Source organism: Stegostoma tigrinum, chromosome 5 (genome assembly GCF_030684315.1).
Source record: "Stegostoma tigrinum isolate sSteTig4 chromosome 5, sSteTig4.hap1, whole genome shotgun sequence".
Lineage (NCBI taxonomy): Eukaryota > Metazoa > Chordata > Chondrichthyes > Orectolobiformes > Stegostomatidae > Stegostoma > Stegostoma tigrinum.
Window position 1 is genome coordinate 2,687,303 of NC_081358.1, and position 19,146 is coordinate 2,706,448.

At 44.1% G+C, this 19,146-nt stretch overlaps 1 protein-coding gene across 10 annotated transcripts in view; it reads right to left on the reverse strand.

The window, feature by feature from the left end:
- Positions 1 to 19,146, reverse strand: part of bbs9 (Bardet-Biedl syndrome 9) — a 519,061-nt gene that overhangs the window by 385,852 nt on the left and 114,063 nt on the right. For 8 of the 10 annotated variants that reach the window (XM_048530080.1, XM_048530076.1, XM_048530079.1 and 5 more), the window contains exon 15: positions 18,325 to 18,339. The exons of the other annotated variants lie outside the window; for them this stretch is intronic. In XM_048530080.1, the coding sequence (XP_048386037.1) occupies positions 18,325 to 18,339 (15 nt within the window). The remainder of the gene's footprint in view (positions 1 to 18,324; positions 18,340 to 19,146) is intronic. 10 annotated transcript variants of the gene reach the window in all.

Consider the following 19,146-nt stretch of genomic DNA (forward strand, 5'->3'; position numbering starts at 1 on the left):
GGGTGTGGTGGGGTTGGAGGGCAGTGTGGAGCGAACAAGGGAGTCACGGAGAGAGTGGTCTCTCCCACATCCTACAGACAAAGGGGGTGGCCACGGGCACCCTCATGGGCCCCAGCTATGCCTGCCTCTTTGTAGGTTACGTGGAACAGTCCCTCTTCCGCACCTACACAGGCCCCAAACTCCACCTCTTCCTCCGTTACATTGATGACTGTATCGGCGCCACCTCTTGCTCCCCAGAGGAGCTCGAACAGTTCATCCACTTCACCAACACCTTCCACCCCAACCTTCAGTTCACCTGGGCCATCTCCAGCACATCCCTCACCTTCCTGGACCTCTCAGTCTCCATCTCAGGCAACCAGCTTGTAACTGACGTCCATTTCAAGCCCACCGACTCCCACATCTACCTAGAATACACCACCTCCCACCCACCCTCCTGCAAAAATTCCATCCCCTATTCCCAATTCCTCCGCCTCCGCCGCATCTGCTCCCACGATAAGACATTCCACTCCCGCACATCCCAGATGTCCAAGTTCTTCAAGGACCGCAATTTTCCCCCCACAGTGATCGAGAACGCCATTGACCGCGTCTCCCGTATTTCCCGCAACACATCCCTCACACCCCGCCCCTGCCACAACCGCCCAAAGAGGATCCCCCTCGTTTTCACACACCACCCTACCAACCTCCGGATACAACGCATCATCCTCCGACACTTCCGCTATTTACAATCCGACCCCACCACCCAAGACATTTTTCCATCCCCACCCCTGTCTGCTTTCCGGAGAGACCACTCTCTCCGTGACTCCCTTGTTCACTCCACACTGCCCTCCAACCCAACCACACCCGGCACCTTCCCCTGCAACCGCAGGAAATGCTACACTTGCCCCCACACCACCTCCCTCACCCCTATCCCAGGCCCTAAGATAACATTCCACATTAAGCAGAGGTTCACCTGCACATCTGCCAATGTGGTATACTGCATCCACTGTACCCGGTGTGGCTTCCTCTACATTGGGGAAACCAAGCGGAGGCTTGGAGACCGCTTTGCAGAACACCTCCGCTCAGTTCGCAACAAACAACTGCACCTCCCAGTCGCAAACCATTTCCACTCCCCCTCCCATTCTCTTGATGACATGTCCATCATGGGCCTCCTGCACTGCCACAATGATGCCACCCGAAGGTTGCAGGAACAGCAACTCATATTCCGCCTGGGAACCCTGCAGCCTAATGGTATCAATGTGGACTTCACCAGTTTCAAAATCTCCCCTTCCCCTACTGCATCCCTAAACCAGCCCAGTTCATCCCCTCCCCCCACTGCACCACACAACCAGCCCAGCTCTTCCCCTCCACCCACTGCATCCCAAAACCAGTCCAACCTGTCTCTGCCTCCTTAACCGGTTCTTCCTCTCACCCATCCCTTCCTCCCACCCCAAGCCGCACCCCCACCTACCTACTAACCTCATCCCACCTCCTTGACCTGTCCATCTTCCCTGGACTGACCTATCCCCTCCCTACCTCCCCACCTATACTCTCTCCACCTATCTTCTTTACTCTCCATCTTCGGTCCGCCTCCCCCTCTCTCCCTATTTATTCCAGTTCCCTCTTCCCATCCCCCTCTCTGATGAAGGGTCTAGGCCCAAAACGTCAGCTTTTGTGCTCCTGAGACGCTGCTTGACCTGCTGTGTTCATCCAGCCTCACATTTTAATACCATTATTTCCAGAAGTTTATGAGCCACCTACATCGTGTAGACAGTCAGCTAAAGCTGACACACAGGACTCACAGATGAACTACTTGTTTCCAGCTAACACTCAACAAAGGAAACCTTCAAGATTGATTATGCCAAAATGCATGCTAATGGTCGTTCAGTTAGTTCATCACCTCAAATGAAAAGTCGAAAGGTTAGGTAAAGCCACAGTTAGCTTAGTGAGTTTCCAATCTGCCAATTGAAATAGGCCATTAACATTAAAAATGCCTCTTCCTGTCATACAACGGACTTAATTGTCTGACAGGGGCAATATCATGATTCAGAAGGTGGTTCTCCCAGGATGAATCTGAGCTGAAAGCCTTCATGAGAAGATCTTGAGAATATTGCTGCATCGTGATTGTAAGCAGAACTTAGACAATCGTCGGTTGAACTGAGTTACAGTTGGTGGCTCTCTACACTGGCTTCAGCCTAATGTCAATTCAGTGACTAGTCAACCACAGCAAAGGCCTCTGCTAGTGCCCACACCCTAGACCAGGGGCTCGGCAATACAGTCAGGGTGACTGCTAAGAGGTGGAGGAAGGGTCACCAGTCAACTAGACCTTCTTTGTGAAAATAGTCCTCCTGGATTATTGCAGATTCTAGCAGCAGATATCTTCTGTCTGCAGGATTTCCAAAGCAGGGGCTACTTCAACATTAGCTTCAGGAGAATGCGCAATGTGAACATCTATTGAAGGCACTTGAGGTGAAAGGAGGTGAGAGTCCCCTCCCTCAGTCCTGTCTGGGGCACCATTGTTTATTCTCCCTGCACAGAAGAGCTGGGTCATTACATACAGCTGGAAGGAAGCAGCACCAATACAATGGAGCCCTTCGGAATCTGGATCAGCAAGCGGCAAGTCATGGTGACCCTGAAGGTGGACGTAGCTGGAACATCCTGCACCCACCCTCCACATTTGTGATCGGAGGGAGCTGAGGCTACCTGCCATACATGGGGTAGCCTAGAGCATGTTGAACCGAAGGAAGTCAGAGAAGACGGCAGCAGACTGCAAAGTGACCCTCTGCAGGGACACTGGATGTTATGAAGGGGTCAATGAAACTTAACTTCCAGCCCTCGGGAAACAGGGGGTGCCCACCACACTGCACCAGGTAACCGGGAGCAGCTATGCTCCAAATAAGGAGCAGAGCTGGACTCAGAACTGAACTTTCCTGGTCTCATCCTTGCCCCAGCAACACCAGATCAGGGCAATTCCTGCACTCCACACCCTCACCAAAAGGAGGGACAAGATGGCTACCTTAGTGTGGAAAGTGTCCTAACAGTTCGCCCACACCATGGGGATGCAGGGACACCCCCAATAAGAGAACTGCAGATGAACATACATTGGATCTAAAAGTCATTTTTTAATTTGCCAGCACTAATGTGCATAGCATTAAATCTACTAAGTGATGTGTCTCCACATTGGCTTACCTAGCCAATGTCAAAGCAGACTTCCTATTTCTGCAGGGATGCAGCCAACCACACCTCAGCAGCTATTGGAAATGGTCAAACTTATGGGCCCATGAGCCATCAATTTGGTTGGGGGGAAACGATTGTCATTCCTCTATTCTAGGTATTCTGCTGCAAGGACGCGACGACACCATCTCTTAGGTTAAGGAGGTGGTGGGCAGATGCATCCTCATTGCAAATATTATGTAAAGAAATGCCCCCCCGAGGCAAATTAATGTGTGTGCCCCGCGAGTAAAGACTGAGTGGTTAGCTGTCCTGCAGCTGCTCCCATTACTGCTGACAAGGTCCTGACAAGTGTTTATGGCCAGAGACTGCCGCTGCATCATCGATGGGGGTGGACGATCCAATAGGGCTGACAACATACTGGACACTTGATGGAAAAAGTTAAAGTCACCAAGTTGCACAACATCTCAGTACCCCTGCAGATAGAGCATAGCATAAACACAAGATAACAAAGTGTGGAGCTGGATGAACACAGCAGGCCAAGCAGCATCTTAGGAGCACAAAAGTTGACGTTTCGGGCCTAGACCCTTCATCTGCATTCAGGATGAAGGGTCTAGGCCCGAAACGTCACCTTTTGTGCTCCCAAGATGTTGCTTGGCCTGCTGTATTCATCCAGCCCCATACTTTGTTATCTTGGATTCTCCAACATCTGCAGTTCCCATTATCTCTGATCACAAATTTAACCTCACTGCGAAGCCTCTTCCAGGATGCCTAACCTGAAGAAGTTACCCTCCTCCCTCCGCGCCAACCTCAGGGGATCTCTCTCCCACTGCAACTCCCTTGTGGTCTCTTCGGCCTTGAAACTGCTCGACCATGTCGTGAAGCACACCAGGTACTACAGCCACATCACCTTCCTCAGCACCTGCCTACGGAACCAGATCATCCCAAATGGACGACAGTCTACATTCAATTAGGATGAAGGGTCTAGGCCCGAAACATCAACTTTTGTGTGCCTATGATGCTGCATGGCCTGCTGTGTTCATCCAGCTCCACACTTTGTTATCTTGGATTCTCCAGCATCTGCAGTTCTCATTATCTCTGATTGCATAAATACACCTGGTCACAGGCAGACAGGTCTATCCACTCAAGGATAGATTTCCTGTTCGCATCCTGCATGTTCTCAGTCAGATCCACTGAAATCAAGCCAGTGTTCTTCTCTGGTCACTATATTCCATCAGCCAAATGTCACCTACAGGATGACCAGTGGCTTGGCAAGGGAACGCAGAAGCTGAATGTGAAACTGCTAACCCCAGAAAACAGTGAGGTGCTCAAAAGAGATTACACAAGTTGGAAAACTGTGAAGCTCCTCTTTGAGCTTCCAGCAGGACTTGGAAACGGTCAAGAAGAACGTCGAGGTCTTTTTTTTATCCTCAAAGGTGTTCATAAGGTGATGGAGAGAAAGAGAGAGAGAGAGAGAGAGAGGGGGGGAAAACTGTCCAAACTCCAGAAAAGCATGCAGTGCCTTCTCCTCCTGCAGCCAATGGGGGTCGGTGTCGCAGGGGATCTCCAGGAGGTGAGGTGCCAGCAAGCCTTGCTCTTTACGTTGGAGTTTCTCCAAGATATTCTTCTGGTCCAGGATCTACTCTGTGAAGCAGAGGTGCTCACATTTCTTCTTGAAAAAGAGCTCTATGTTCAGCAGCATGAAAGAAGAAGACGGCTCAGTATCATCATCTCCATCTGACATGCTGAAGATCAGCAAATACTTTTATGCCAGACTGTCTGGCATGAAGTCCATTGATAGTGCAGCCTCCCAGTTGTTCCTGTCCTCTATCACAGAGGTCTTAGACGACATCACACGGGAGAGGCTAGGCCATCCAGTAACTCTAGAAGAGCTAACCGAGGCCCTTGAGAACTTAAACAAGGATAAAACTCCCAGCAGTAATGACTTAGCAGCCAAGTTGTGCTCAGGTCTGTAGGAGTTGATTGGCCAGGACCTGCTGGAGGTGTATGACAGTATTCTTCTGGCAGGTAACATGCGTGAACCCATGAGGAAAAGTATCATCACCTTCATCCACAAGTAAAAGGGGGTCGGGAAGGAAATTAAAAATTGGCAACTAATTTCACTGCTGAATGCAGATTAAAGTCCTGTCTAAGGTAATTGCCAATCAGGTCAGGTCTGCTCTGGGATCAGTGGTTCACTCTGCCTAGACCTGGCATGACAATCTCTGAGAGCCTCGCCCTCCTCCGGGATACAATCGCCTACAAGCAGGACATGTTGGTGGATGCCTGCCTCATTAGCCTGGACCAGGAGAACACCTTTGACAGGATATTACATGCCTACTTGAGGAATTTGATCTCTAAATGGGTTTTGTGGAAGGAATCTGCAATTGGATGTGTCTGCCCTACACCAACATCGATAGTGCAGTCTCAATTAATGAGCGTGAATCAGAAAGTTTCCCTATCCGATACAGAGTCAGGCAGGACTGCCTACTCTCTCCAGCCCTGCTGACTCCATCAGGAGGGATATGAGCCTGAGAGGGGTATCTATTCCAGGCATCAGAAGCCTGCAGTTCAAAGCCTCTCTGTACGTGAAAGGCATCACCGTTTTCTGTTCAGATCTGCTGTCAGTGCGCAAGCTCATCAGTATTTGCAACCAGTTTGAATTGCCTCAGGAACAAAGGTAAATTGAGGCAAGAGTGAAGCCATGTTCTTTGGGAACTGGGCCGATCGATCCTTCATCCCCATCAGAATTTCAACAGGTTAGCTGACTGTGCTGAGAATACAGTTCAGAGGGGCTTGGGCATGCGTAAAAGCTTAGGAGGTACGTATTGTCAAGGTGAGGCAGAAACTGGATTTTTGGGAGCAACATTCCCTCTCCGTTCCAGATAAAAACCTGGTCATCAGGCATGCTCTCTGTTGTTGCATGTGACGCAGGTCTGCCTATACTCAGGATCAGTACCTTTGCAGTCACTGAAGCCATCTTTTACCTCATCCAGACATCTAAGATGGACTGGGTCAACAGGGACACCATGTACAAAACTCTGAATGGGGGGAGGCGCAGGAGAATGTACACAAAACATTCTCATCCTGATGGCCACCTTTGTGTGTGTCTGCATCAAGCTGTGCATGGACCCTCAGCTCACAAAAACTATCTATCAGGATTCTACCTATCCCACTGTGGCAAAGATTGAGGCTGGCCTCATTGCTGCGGAACGCTCCAAGTAGTTGGAATGTTCCGCATTACCTGCACTTTGTGGAGGAATTCACCAAGCAAAAAATCCTTGGCCACAAGTCCATCAGGAAGTGGTCAATACATAGCATCCCTCTCTCCCTATTTATTTCAGAACCCTCTCCCCATCCCCCTCTCTGATGAAGGGTCTAGGCCCGAAACGTCAGCTTTTGTGCTCCTGAGATGCTGCTCGGCCTGCTGTGTTCATCCAGCCTCACATTATGTTATCTTGGATTCTCTGGCATCTGCAGATCCCTTTAACTCTGAATACATAGCATCCTTGAGACCCCAAGGGGAAAGGAGAGGATGGATCTTGTCAGATTGTTCCCTGAGCAGACTGTCAAAGTCATTTGGCAGAATGCCTCATCACTAGAACACTCGAACAAGGACCAAAAATTGTTTGGCTGATGATGAGAAAGGCACTACCTGTGAGATCCTTCATATACACGTGGGCCCTCTGCGTCGCCACATGTTGCCCTCAAAGCACTGTAGGGGATGGGAGACTGTCATACACCTCCTTCTGGAATGTGCCTTTGCAAAGGAAGTCTGGAGAAAGATGCAGTGGTTTATGTTAAGGTTCATCCCAAGCAGTTCCATGATGCAGGACTGAGTGCTCCAAGGGCTGTTCCCTGGGACACACACCGAAACAAACATCAACTGCACCTGGAGGACTACCAAATCAGTGAAAGGCACTCTTTGGTCTGCCTGAAATTTGTTGGTCTTCCAGAGGAAAGAGTTGACCCTGACTGAGTGTTGCAAACTCGCACATTTCAAGGTCCAGGATTATGTGCTGAAGGACTTTCTAAAGCTCGGGGCAGCTGTCGCCAACGTACAATGGGGTAAGACCACCATCTGAGGTCTTTCAGCTGACATTAAATGGGGGCCCATTTGGTTATCAGACATCCTCACACCTAGTAATTCAAATATACATAAATATAGCTTTGGACAAGTGAGAAATGCCTTTCGCTGGTTGTTGGATAGACTCCAATATCTGTTTGTTTCTTCATATGCTACTTTACAAACTGCTTCTAGACTATGTATGAATAAAGTTGCTTTGAAATTAGAAAAGCCACTTTCTGTCATACAACTGAAACCAGAGCTGATTGATTACTTAAATATTCAATTCTAAGTATCTCTGTCAGTTGCAGTTTGATCCAAAGAGATAAGCTGCACTCCAGTCTGCGCTGGCAGCCTAAATTAAACACTCCATCTCTGTCTCCAGAGATAGTAGGAGCTGGAGAATCTGAGATAATAAAGTGTACAGCTGGATGAACAGCAGGCCAAACAGCATTGGAGGAGCAGGAAAGCTAACAATTCAGGGCTGGACACTTCTTCAGAAATAGGGGAGGGGAAGGGAGTTCTGAAATAAATAGGGAGAGAGGGGGAGGCAGATAGAAGATGGATAGAGGAGAAGATATGTGGAGAGGAGACAGACAGGTCAAAGAGGCGGGGATGGAGCCAGTAAAGGTGAGTGTAGGTGGGGAGTTAGGGAGGGGATAGGTCAGTCCAGGGAGGATGGACAGGTCAAGGGAGCGGGATGACGCTAGTTAGGTAGGAGATGGGAGTGGGGCTTAAGGGCTGGTTAGGGAGGTGGGTACAAGCTGGGCTAGTTTTGGGATGAGGTTGGGGGAGGGGAGATTTCGAAGCTTGTGAAGTCCACATTAATACCATTGGACTACAGGGTTCCCAAGCGAAATATGAGGTGCTGTTCCTGCAACCCAAGTTGCTCGTTGAAAAGAAGCTCTCACTTTGTCTGTAAGAAGAAAGGCTGCCGGGTACAGGTCCCTGTGGACACTAATCTTTAGGGCACTGCAGCTCACGTGAATTTTTTTTAAACTCTGGATTTACCAAAACTTGACACGCATAATGAATCTCCTCCCTGTCCTGTTCCTGATTAATTTCCTGAATGCTTGCATGTGTGAATGGCTTGGTGAAGCAATTCCCCAGCTTTTTGAAAGTTTTGTTAATAAACTCTATTCTTGATTTCATTTTAAAGGCTTCTGCTGAATAATTTCAAAAAAATGGTTGTAAAAACAAGGACTTATGAAACACATATTGGCTTACCTTGTAAGGGATGGAGGTGAAAACGGAGTGGAGTAAATCAGAAAGTACCTCAGTGTTTTGATCTTCAGAAGGGACAAGCAAGTATCATTTAAATCCACCCCAAACTCCCGCTGACCATGACATTGTTAGTGGAATTCTGGAATTCTGGAGCTATCAAATTACTGACGTCTTACTCAAAAGATTATATCTTTGTACACAAAGGTAATGGGAACTGCAGATGCTGGAGAATCCTAGATAACAAAGTGTGCAGCTGGATGAACACAGCAAGCCAAGCAACCTCTTAAGAGCACAAAAGCTGTGATCCTAAGATGCTGCTTGGCCTGCTGTGTTCATCCAGCTTCACACTTTGTTATCTTTGTACACAAGTTTTTTTTTTGCTTTTTCGTGATGACAATGAAATCGTACCTTTCATCATAATAGCCATGTACCAAAATAGATCAAAATTACAGTTACCTATCTGTAAGAGTTCAAAATAGTTGCATGTTATCCTACAACTTATATTTAAACTACACTTATCATGTAGCAAAACACCCAAAGGTACTTAATAACAGCACTACCAAAGAAAACTACACCCCAAAATACACCAGGAGATTTTACAACCCTTTCTTCATTAATGAGAGAAGGAGATCGCTGGCTAGGCAGCATTATGCTATCCATCCCTAATTGCCCACAGGGCAGTTAAGAGTCAACCACATTGCTGTTCCGTCTGGAGTCACCTGTAGGCGAGACAGGTGAGGATGGCAGTTTCCTTCCCTAAAGGACATTAGTGAACCAGATGGGTTTTTCCTGACAATCAACAATGGATTCATGAACATTACTAGATTCATAATTCCAGATATCTTACTGAATTCAAATTCCACCATCTGCTGTGGCAGGATTCAAACCCAGGTCCCCAGAATGCTATCTGGCTCTCTGGATTAACAGTCCAGCGCTAACGCCACTAGGCCACTGCCTCCATAGGTGACCAAAAGCTTAGTCAAAGAAGTAGGTTTTATGTTGTATTTTACAAGAGGACAGTGAGATAAACAGGAGGAGAGACAATGCCAGAACACCAATTCTTCTATTTCAATTGGCCATATAGAACATAGAACACAGAACAGTACAACGCAGTACAAGCAGAGGAGATTTACCAGAATGTTGCCTGGAATGGAGGGAAGGTCTTACGAGGAAAGGTTCAGAGAGCTAGGGCTTTTCTCTTTAAAACAACGAAGGATGACAGGTGACTCGATAGAGGTGTACAAAATGATCAGAGGTATAGATAGAGTGGACAGCCAGAGACATTTTCCTAGGGTTGAGGTAGCTATTACAAGGGGCCATAGTTATAAAGTGAAAGAAGGTAGATATAGGGGAGACGTCAGAGGTAGGTTCTTTACTCAGAGAGTGGTTGGGGCGTGGACTGCACTGCCAGAGAGGGTAGTGCAGTCAGCCTCATTGCGGCATTTAAGCAGCTATTAGATAGGCATATGGATGATAGTATAAGGTAGGGATGGAGGTTAGGTAGACCCTAGGTTTAGAGTAAAAGTTTGGCACAATATCGTGGGCCGAAGGGCCTGTACTGCGCTGGGCTGCTCTATGTTCTATTGTCATGGACCGAGATGTAGTGAAAAATGTTGAGTGCTGTTCAGCCAAATCAGACCTCATGTGAGTACATCAGGGTATTAAAACAGAATGCAGAATATAGCTACACAGATGGGCAGAGAAAGATTAGTTTTAATATATGAGAAGTCCATTCAAAAGTCTGCTAACAGCAGGCAAGAAGCTGTTCTTGAACGTGTTGGAACATGTTTTCAAACTTTTGCAGCTTCTGCCTGAAGGAAGACAGTGGAACACAGCATAATCTGAGGCCTATGGAGTAGGTTTTTCATGTAGACAGGGGTGCGTGTATGGAGCGAGTTTCCACAGGAAGTGGTGGTACAATTTCAACATTCAAAAGGCAACTTAATGGGTGTATGAATAGGAAGAGTTCAGAGGTATAATGGGCCAAATGCTGGTAAATGTGACTAGGTCAGATTAAGATGTCTGATCGGCGCAGTCAAGTTAGACTGAAGTGTTTGTTTCCGCACTGTAAGACTATGACCCTATGACTAATAATTCGGTGAGTAAGTCATCTCCTTGCTCCCCAAAACATGTTTCACAATATGACAGCAATATGACAGGTGTAATGTAGCTAAAAGGATGGCAAAAGAAGAAGTGAGACAGGTGAATGAAATTAGAAATTAGAAAATAATCAGAGAATTTCCGATTTAAACATCAAAAATTTGATATTAAAGAACAGCTAATATTGACAGATTAGACAACCACCTTAAACAAACAGAAAGAACTGTAAATCAGGAACAAAGCCAGAAGTTGCCGGAAAAGCTCAGCAGGTCTGCCAGTATCTGTGAAGAAACAATCAGAATTAACATTTCAGGCCTGGTGACCCTTCCTCGGATCTGATGGTAGGTGGGAAAACGTTGGTTTATATGCAGAAAATGGGAAGGGGATAGGGTAGAGAGTAAATGATAGGATAGAGCCCAAAGAGAAATGTATACATTGGGGAAAAAAAGCGTAGATTTGGTGACCGCTTCGCAGAACATTTACATTCTGCTTGCAAAAAAGACTCTGAGCTCCCTGCTACCTGCCACTTTCATGCACCACCCTGTTCCTTGGCCAACATGTCTGTCTCTGGCTTGCTGCAGTGTTCTAGCAAAGCCCATTACAAGCTGGAAGAACAGCACCTCATTTTCTGCTTGAGGACCCCACAGCCCTCCAGACTCAATATCAAGTTCAATAATTTTAGGACCTAAACTCTCCCATGTCCTCGCCCCCTACCCCACACACCAGGCCTTGTTATCACATAGGCTGCTGTTACACTCTATTTATCGTCAGTTGTTAACAATTCCCATTAACAGCTACTTGCCCTCCTAGCCAGATCGTTACCAACTCCTTTGTCCATCCAACTGCTCTTCTTTCTCTTCAGGCTCTATCCTATTGTTTACTCCCTGCCCTATCCTCCTCTCTATTTTCTGCATATAAACCAACGTTTTCCCAGCCACCTTCAGTTCTGAGGAAAGGTCACTGGACCTGAAACATTAACTCTGCATTTTTCTTCACAGATGCTGGCAGACCTGCTGAGCTTTTCCAGCAACTTCTGTTTTAGCACCATAAAAATACTTTATTTTTAAAAGTTGTTGTTATAGGAGGATTGGTTGATAAGACTCCATTCGAAAAATCAGATGTGATGTAAAACCTGCTTCATTTAAATATCTAAGCAATTAGCACAAAAAATTATGATTTTTTTTTCAAAAAACGAACGCAAGATCAATAAACAAGTTGTATGAGGGGTCATAGTGGGTTATGGCATTAGCACTCAACATATTATGCATGAAACCACAGTGGTGATACAAGGCTTTCATAGACTGATGAACGAAATACTGATCTGTGGTCACTTAAGGTCAAATGGATTTTCTCTTGCTTCCTGATAAGTGGATCACCGTCTGGAAGTAAATCCATGAATTAGTCCAGAGGATGTGGGAGCAGAATTAGGTCATTCGGCCCATTGAGTCCACCATTCAGTCATAGCGATATGTTTCTCAACTTCATTCTCCTGCATTCTCTCCTTAACCTTGGATTTCATTTCTAATCAAGAACCAATCTATCTCTGTCTTCAGTATATTCTTGGGCTTGGCCTCCAAAGCCTTCCATGGCAATGACTACACAGATTCACCACCATCTGACTGAAGAAATTTCTCCTCATCTCAGGTCTAACGGGTTATCCCTTCACTCTGAGGCTGTGCCCTCAGGTCCTAGTTTCTCCTACTAGCAGAAACATCTTCCCCACATCCACCCTACCCAGGCCTCTTACTTTTCTGTAAGTTTCAATGACATCTTCCCTCATCCTTCTAAACTCCACATCAAGTACAGACCTAGAGTCCTCAACTGTTCCTCATATAATATAATTGTTTCCTATTTTCTTTGTGTGTGAAAATAAATCATTATTTCTGTATAAATTACTTGTAAACAAATGTCAGGAATACGATTTAAATCTGTGTGCTGGCTAAAAGATTATCAAGGAAATGGCTAGCATGAGGGGTCATAGTTTTAAGCTGGTTGGTGGAAAGTATAGAGGGGATGTCAGAGGCAGGTTCTTTACGCAGAGAGTTGTGAGAGCATGGAATGCGTTGCCAGCAGCAGTTGTGGAAGCAAGGTCATTGGGGTCATTTAAGAGACTGCTGGATATGTATATGGTCACAGAAATTTGAGGGTGCATACATGAGGATCCATGGTCGGCACAACATTGTGGGCTGAAGGGCCTGTTCTGTGCTGTACTGTTCTATGTTCTATGTTCTATGTTCTAAGGAAATTCACTGTACTAATGACAGTGGATCATTTCTGGTTTTGATCTGTTGAATCAACAATGAGCATGTTTAGCCAAACTGTTTAGGGCACAAATAGGCAAAACAGATTATTAATAATCATTTCTTCATAACCTTTTTAAAAAACTTTCCTGATTTTCCAATATGAAATATTTAAAGTGATGAAAAGTTACTAAGCTGAAAAACTGAGGCACACATATCAACCTTTCTATTAGCACAGCCAACAAAAGCTGTCATCCTCTTAACCACCATTTCTGGGACCAAAATATCCCTGCTGGTTAAGAGTCAGGCATATAACCATTTGAAAGGCCAATCCATTTTGAATATTCATTAAAGAAATCATGTGTTTTGCATTATTTATATTTTATAGGTCAAATTGTGTCTGTTGAATTTTGAGGGATTTAAAAAAAAACTGCTTTTGTCCTGGCACTTGCTGAAGTCATTTATAAATTAAATCTACCAACATGGCAAATCAAATTACCACAAACCAATGTATCAACCATAGTAGGGAAATCGAGTTAACTTAAAACTAACCTACATTCAGGGAGTAAAATTAAAATGTGACAATAAAATAAAAGCACAAAATTTCCCTTGGCAGACACATGATAAGAACATGCACAAGTGTGTTTCAGAAGGTGAAGTGTTCTGAGTGTATGGCGAGTTGATTTATTTCAATCTTCACGTACAATTTGAGTTGCTGGGTGGATGTCAATTCATATTTGCATCTGTAGGAGAGGAGAAATCATGGATTGGCTTATCGATAGGCTTTACAAATTATTTAACAAATACGATGAGTATCGACAAGTTTTAGCTGTAACTAGAGGTGGTCAAATGCTCAAGTAACGGATAATTATTGGGAAAACAATTTTCAAGTGCTGTATAACTTCAGGTGATTGAACACAAGAGGCATGACTTCATGCCAATTACCATTCAATGGTAAACTTAATGTGATATGTTTAGTTTACTTTGTTGTCAATGGAGCTGATTTCAGCTTCCTGCCTTAAAACAGTTATTGCACAGGGGAATTCATCAGCAAAAGCCTACTACATTGCGATACTGAGGTCTTGAAATGACCTCTGATTCAGGAATAAAATAGATTGAGAAAATAAATTTCTGAAGAAGAGTCCCGACCCGAAACGTCAACTTTCCTGCTTCTTTGATGCTGCCTGACCTGCTGTGTTCCTCCAACTCCACACTGTATTGTCTCCGAACCTCAAAGTTGTCAGCTGATTTTGTACATTCTACTTTAACAATAGCGAACACAAATTTATTTATTTATTTAAAACCACAAGATCAGATAAAAGTAATCATATCCACTGAAAATAATATGGTCTACCATTTTACAATCATTTATGTACCCAGGACAGATGAATCATTTCAGCAAGAGATGTTATTAAATATAACTGATGGAGTTGATCGTCAACAGTAACGTACAGGAGTGGTATAGAATACAGGATTAGCAGTATATTTGTTGGATAAGGAAGTTGGTACGGTCTCACATACTGAATCAGTGAATGCTCAGAGGCAAACAAAAGAGATTGTTTCTTGTACACTGTAAGGTTCAAGGTAAGGCAGGCAGGAATTTGTAGCTGTTTGCAGGCAGACCAGTAGCTAAGAAGCAGTCACTTAGGACTAGACAAACAAAAATCCTCAAACATATGCATGACATCTACAATTTTTCAGGTCAGAAGTTGGGATGGTCACCACTTATTGCACAATGTTGTGCACAATTCACAACTCCTTAAGCACTGAAGCAATCCATATCCAAATGCAACAAGGCCTGGACAATATTCAGACTTGGACATATAAGTGGCAAGAATCATCATGCCAAAAAAATGTCAGGCAATGACCATCTCCAACAAGGAAAAATGCAATCATCACCCTTTAACATTCAATGGCATTTCCATCAATCAATCTTCACAATCAAGTTCAGGGGTAACCATTGATCAGTAACTGAGCTAAACTAGCTATATAAATACTGGGGCTACAACTATAGGTCAGAGGCTAGAAATGCTCCAACAAGTACCTCATTTCCTGACACCACAAAAGCCTGTCCACCACCTACACAACGCAGGTCAGAGCATGATGTAATAGTCCCAACTTTCGTGGATGAATGCTGCACTCAAGAAACTTGATGGAACAAGTCAAAGCAACCCTCTTGAGAGGCACCACTTCCAAAAACATTCAATCCCTCCACCACTGACAGACAGAGGTAGCAGAGCACATTACCTACTAGATGCACTGTGGAAATTCATCAACGCTCCTTAGATAGCACATTCCAGACTCATAACCACTTGAAAGACAACAACAGCAGATACAAGGGAACTCCACCACCTGCAAGCTCTGCTTCAGGCCACTCACCATCAAGAAATGGAAATTTATCACCATTCTTTCAGTATCAATGGGTCAAAATTCTTGAACTTCCTCTCTGATAGCATTGTTGGCCTACCTACACTACAACTGTTCAAGCAGACTGGTCACCACCATCTCAGGAGCAATTAAGGATGGGAAACAAATGCTGGCCCCACCAAAAAAAAAAGCCCACATCTCACGAAAGAGTAAAAAAAGTAAGAAGAAATTGTGTAAACAGAGTTAGAAATATAAATCAGGATGTCACTAATCTTGCAACTAAGTGCTAGCACATTTAAGCAATGTGACATATTACTGTCCCCATGCTAACTCTCTTTTTACCCTACAGAAGATCTAATGAAGGCCTGTGAATCTGTCAAACTCATGAAAACTCTAAGTGCAAACATCTGATGAGAATCTTCCATCCAGCACAAAAAAATTATAGCCCATTGAGAGACCTGAGGAAAAAGAACTAAATCACTTCATCAATCGCTGGGGTAATGGATGCATGGCAGATGCAGTTTAATGTGGTTAAATGCGAGGTTATCCACTTTGGTGGCAAGAACAGCAAGGCAGATTACTATCTAAATGGAGTCATTAGGTAAAGGGGAAGTACAATGAGATCTAGGTATTCGTGTACATCAGTCAATGAAAGCAAGCATGCAGGTATAGCAGACAGTGAAGAAAGCTAACGGCATGCTGGCCTTCATAACAAAAGGAATTGAGTATAGGAGCAAAAAGGTCCTTCTGCAGCTGTACAGGGCCCTGGTGGGACTGCACCTGGAGTATTGTGTGCCGTTTTGGTCTCCAAATTTGAGGAAGGACACTCTTGCTATTGAGGGAGTGCAGCGTAGGTTCATGAGGTTAATTCCCAGAATGGCAGGACTATCATACGTTGAAAGATTGGAGCAACTGGGCTTGTATACACTTGAGTTCAGAAGGATGAGAAGGGATCTGATTGTGACATAGAAGATTATTAAGGGATTGGACATTCTGGAGGCAGCAAGTAGTTTCTGCTGATCGGCGAGTCCAGAACCAGAGGGAACAGTTTAAAAATAAGGGGTAGGCTATTTAGAACAGAATTGAGGAAAAACTTCTACAGCCAGAGAGTGGTGGATATATGGAATGCTCTGCCCCAGAAGGCAGTGGAGGCCAACTCTCTGGATACTTTCAAGAAAGAGATGGATAGAGCTCTTAAAGATAGTGAAATCAAGGGTTATGGGGATAAGGCAGGAACAGGATACTGATTGTGGATGATCAGCCATGATCATAATGAATGGTGGTGGTGGCTCGAAGGACCGAATGGCCTACTCCTGCACCTATTGTCTATCGTCTATTGTCTATAATGTTGGTTTGAGTTATGTATATCATGATTAATCATTATCACTAAACTGTATACCAAATCAACAATTTAATGCCATTTTTTATTAAGATGTACGGATATCTTAAAATTAGTGAATGTTTTTACAAGCTCATTAATTTATACTTGTAATCTCAATATAGGTATGACCAGAATACTGTATGATGTAAAGGGGATAATGTCAGTACAGAGGACAAAAATCTCATGTTGCATTGAGTATTAATTGCATCAACACAACAGATAAATGTTGTTCTAAATTGGGGCAGAAGGGTATAAGAGGAGACATGAAACCCTATACATAGAATAAATTGATTTTAAACTCATGTTTAATGTCACAAAGAACATAAAACAGTACAGGAAATTCAATTCACCATGTTATGCCAGTTTGTTATCCTACACTAAGATCAAATTAACCTGCCTACCTTTTACTATCATCCATGTGCCTATCTAAGAGTCGCATTAATGTCCCTGACGTACCTGACTTAATTACCTCCGCTGGCAGTGGATACCACGCACCCACCAATCTCTGTCAAGAACCTACCTCTGACATGTCCCCTGTACCTTCCTCCAAACATCTTAAAATTATGTTCCCCGGTGATAGCCATTTCTGCCCTGGGAAAAGGTCTCTGGCTATCCACTCTATCTATGCCTCTCATCATCCTTGTACACATCTATCAAGTCACCTCTCATCCTTCTTCACTCCAATGAATAAAGCCCTAGCTCGCTCAACCTTTCCTCATAAGACCTGCCCTCCAGTCCAGGTAGCATCCTGGTAAATCTCCTCTGCATCCTCTCTAAAGCTTCCACATCCTTCCCATGATGAGGTTACCAGAACTGAACACAATATTCCAAGTGTGATCTAACCAGGACTTTATACAGCTGCAGCAGAACCTCACAGCTCTTGAACTCAATTCCCCTGCCAGTGAAAGCCAACGCACCATATGTCTTCTTAACAATCCTATCAACTCAGGTTGCAACTTTGAGGGATCTATGGACGTGGACCCCAAGATCCCTCTGTTCCTCCATACTGCCAAGAATCCTACCATTAACCCTGTATTCAAGTGCGAACTTCCAAAATGAATCATTTCACACTTTTCTGGGTTGAATTCCATCTGCCACTTCTTTGCCGAATTCTACATCCTGTCAATGTCCCGTTGCAACCTACAACAGCCCTCCACACTATCCACAATTCCACCAACTTTCGTGTCATCGGCAAACTTACTATCCCACCCTTCCACTTCCTCATCCAAATCATTTATAAAGATCACAAAGAGCAGAGGTCCCACAACAGATCCCTGTGGAACACAACTGGTCACCGAGCTCCAGGCTGAATACTTTCCATCTACTACCATTTTCTGTTTTCTATTGGACAGCCAATTCAGTAGCCAGACAGCCAAACCTCCCTGAATCCTATGCCTCCTTGCTTTCTGAATGAGCTACCATGGGGAACCTTATCAAATGCCTTGCTAAAGTCCATGTACACCACAACCACTGCTCTACCTTCATCAATGTGTTTTGTCACAATCTCAAAGAATTCAATAAGGCTTGTGAGGCATGTTTTTCCAAATAATCATAAATACTATCTCTCAGAATCCTCTCCAATAATTTGCCCACCACAGAAGTAGGACTAACTGGTCTGAAATTCCCAGGGTTATCCCTATTCTCTTTCTTGAACAAGGGGATAACATTTGCCTCCCTCCAATCATCTGGTACTACACCAGTGGACAGTGCGGACATTGCATTGTTGGCAAAAACTATTTTGTACTCAAAATAGCTTGCTAAGTTCTCAGAGTAATAGATGATACAAAGTATTAACTTACCTTCAGGGTTTCGTTCTGGTTACCAAAGAAAGCACAAAGGAAAACAGAAAACTATAAGCAACATATAGGCACAGGTAAAGTGAAGTATACATCAGCCTTTTCCCACATCTTATTCATTTAATTTCTTTCTTTTATGTCTTTCTCAGATTCCAAACTAAGTTAAGATACAGAATAAAAAGTGTAGACCCATTTAGCCCCACCTATTTAAAATACTGTATTATAATAATGAATGGTTATTAGTCGTATTAACTAAACCTGTGCACAGAATGTTCAAACTAAAGCTCAATGATAGCGATCCTTTCCAGTTCCGCATTACTGGCTTGCTGTTAATCAATTTTGTTACTCATAACTTAGGACTCTGGTATTTTGTTGTCATCTTATGCTTCAATTATTTTCACTAAGATCTTCATTTTACTTTGATAAAGGATTTTTTCTGGCATTTATAAAACAAGGACAAATGCTGAGAAGTTAGATTTGAACTTCCAATGCATGTTAGCAGAAATTACAAAATGACCAAAGACAGTATGTAGATCTGTCCCAATTTTATGCCGGGATCTCTAGTACAAAAAGTTTATTACAATGGTTTACCTCAATAATGGGAGAAATCCTTAATGTTAAAATGCTCTCACTCTAATTGCAAGTAGATTCACAGCCCATAAACATCCCTTGAATCCACGATGCATTAAGAATAAACTAATCATGGAGAGAATGCAACTGCATGTCAATGTTCAATCACAATGAAAAGTTATGTGATCAATATGATCTGATACATCAATTGTAATCTTCTGCTCCACTCAATGTCCTTTCATTTTATCTTATTTT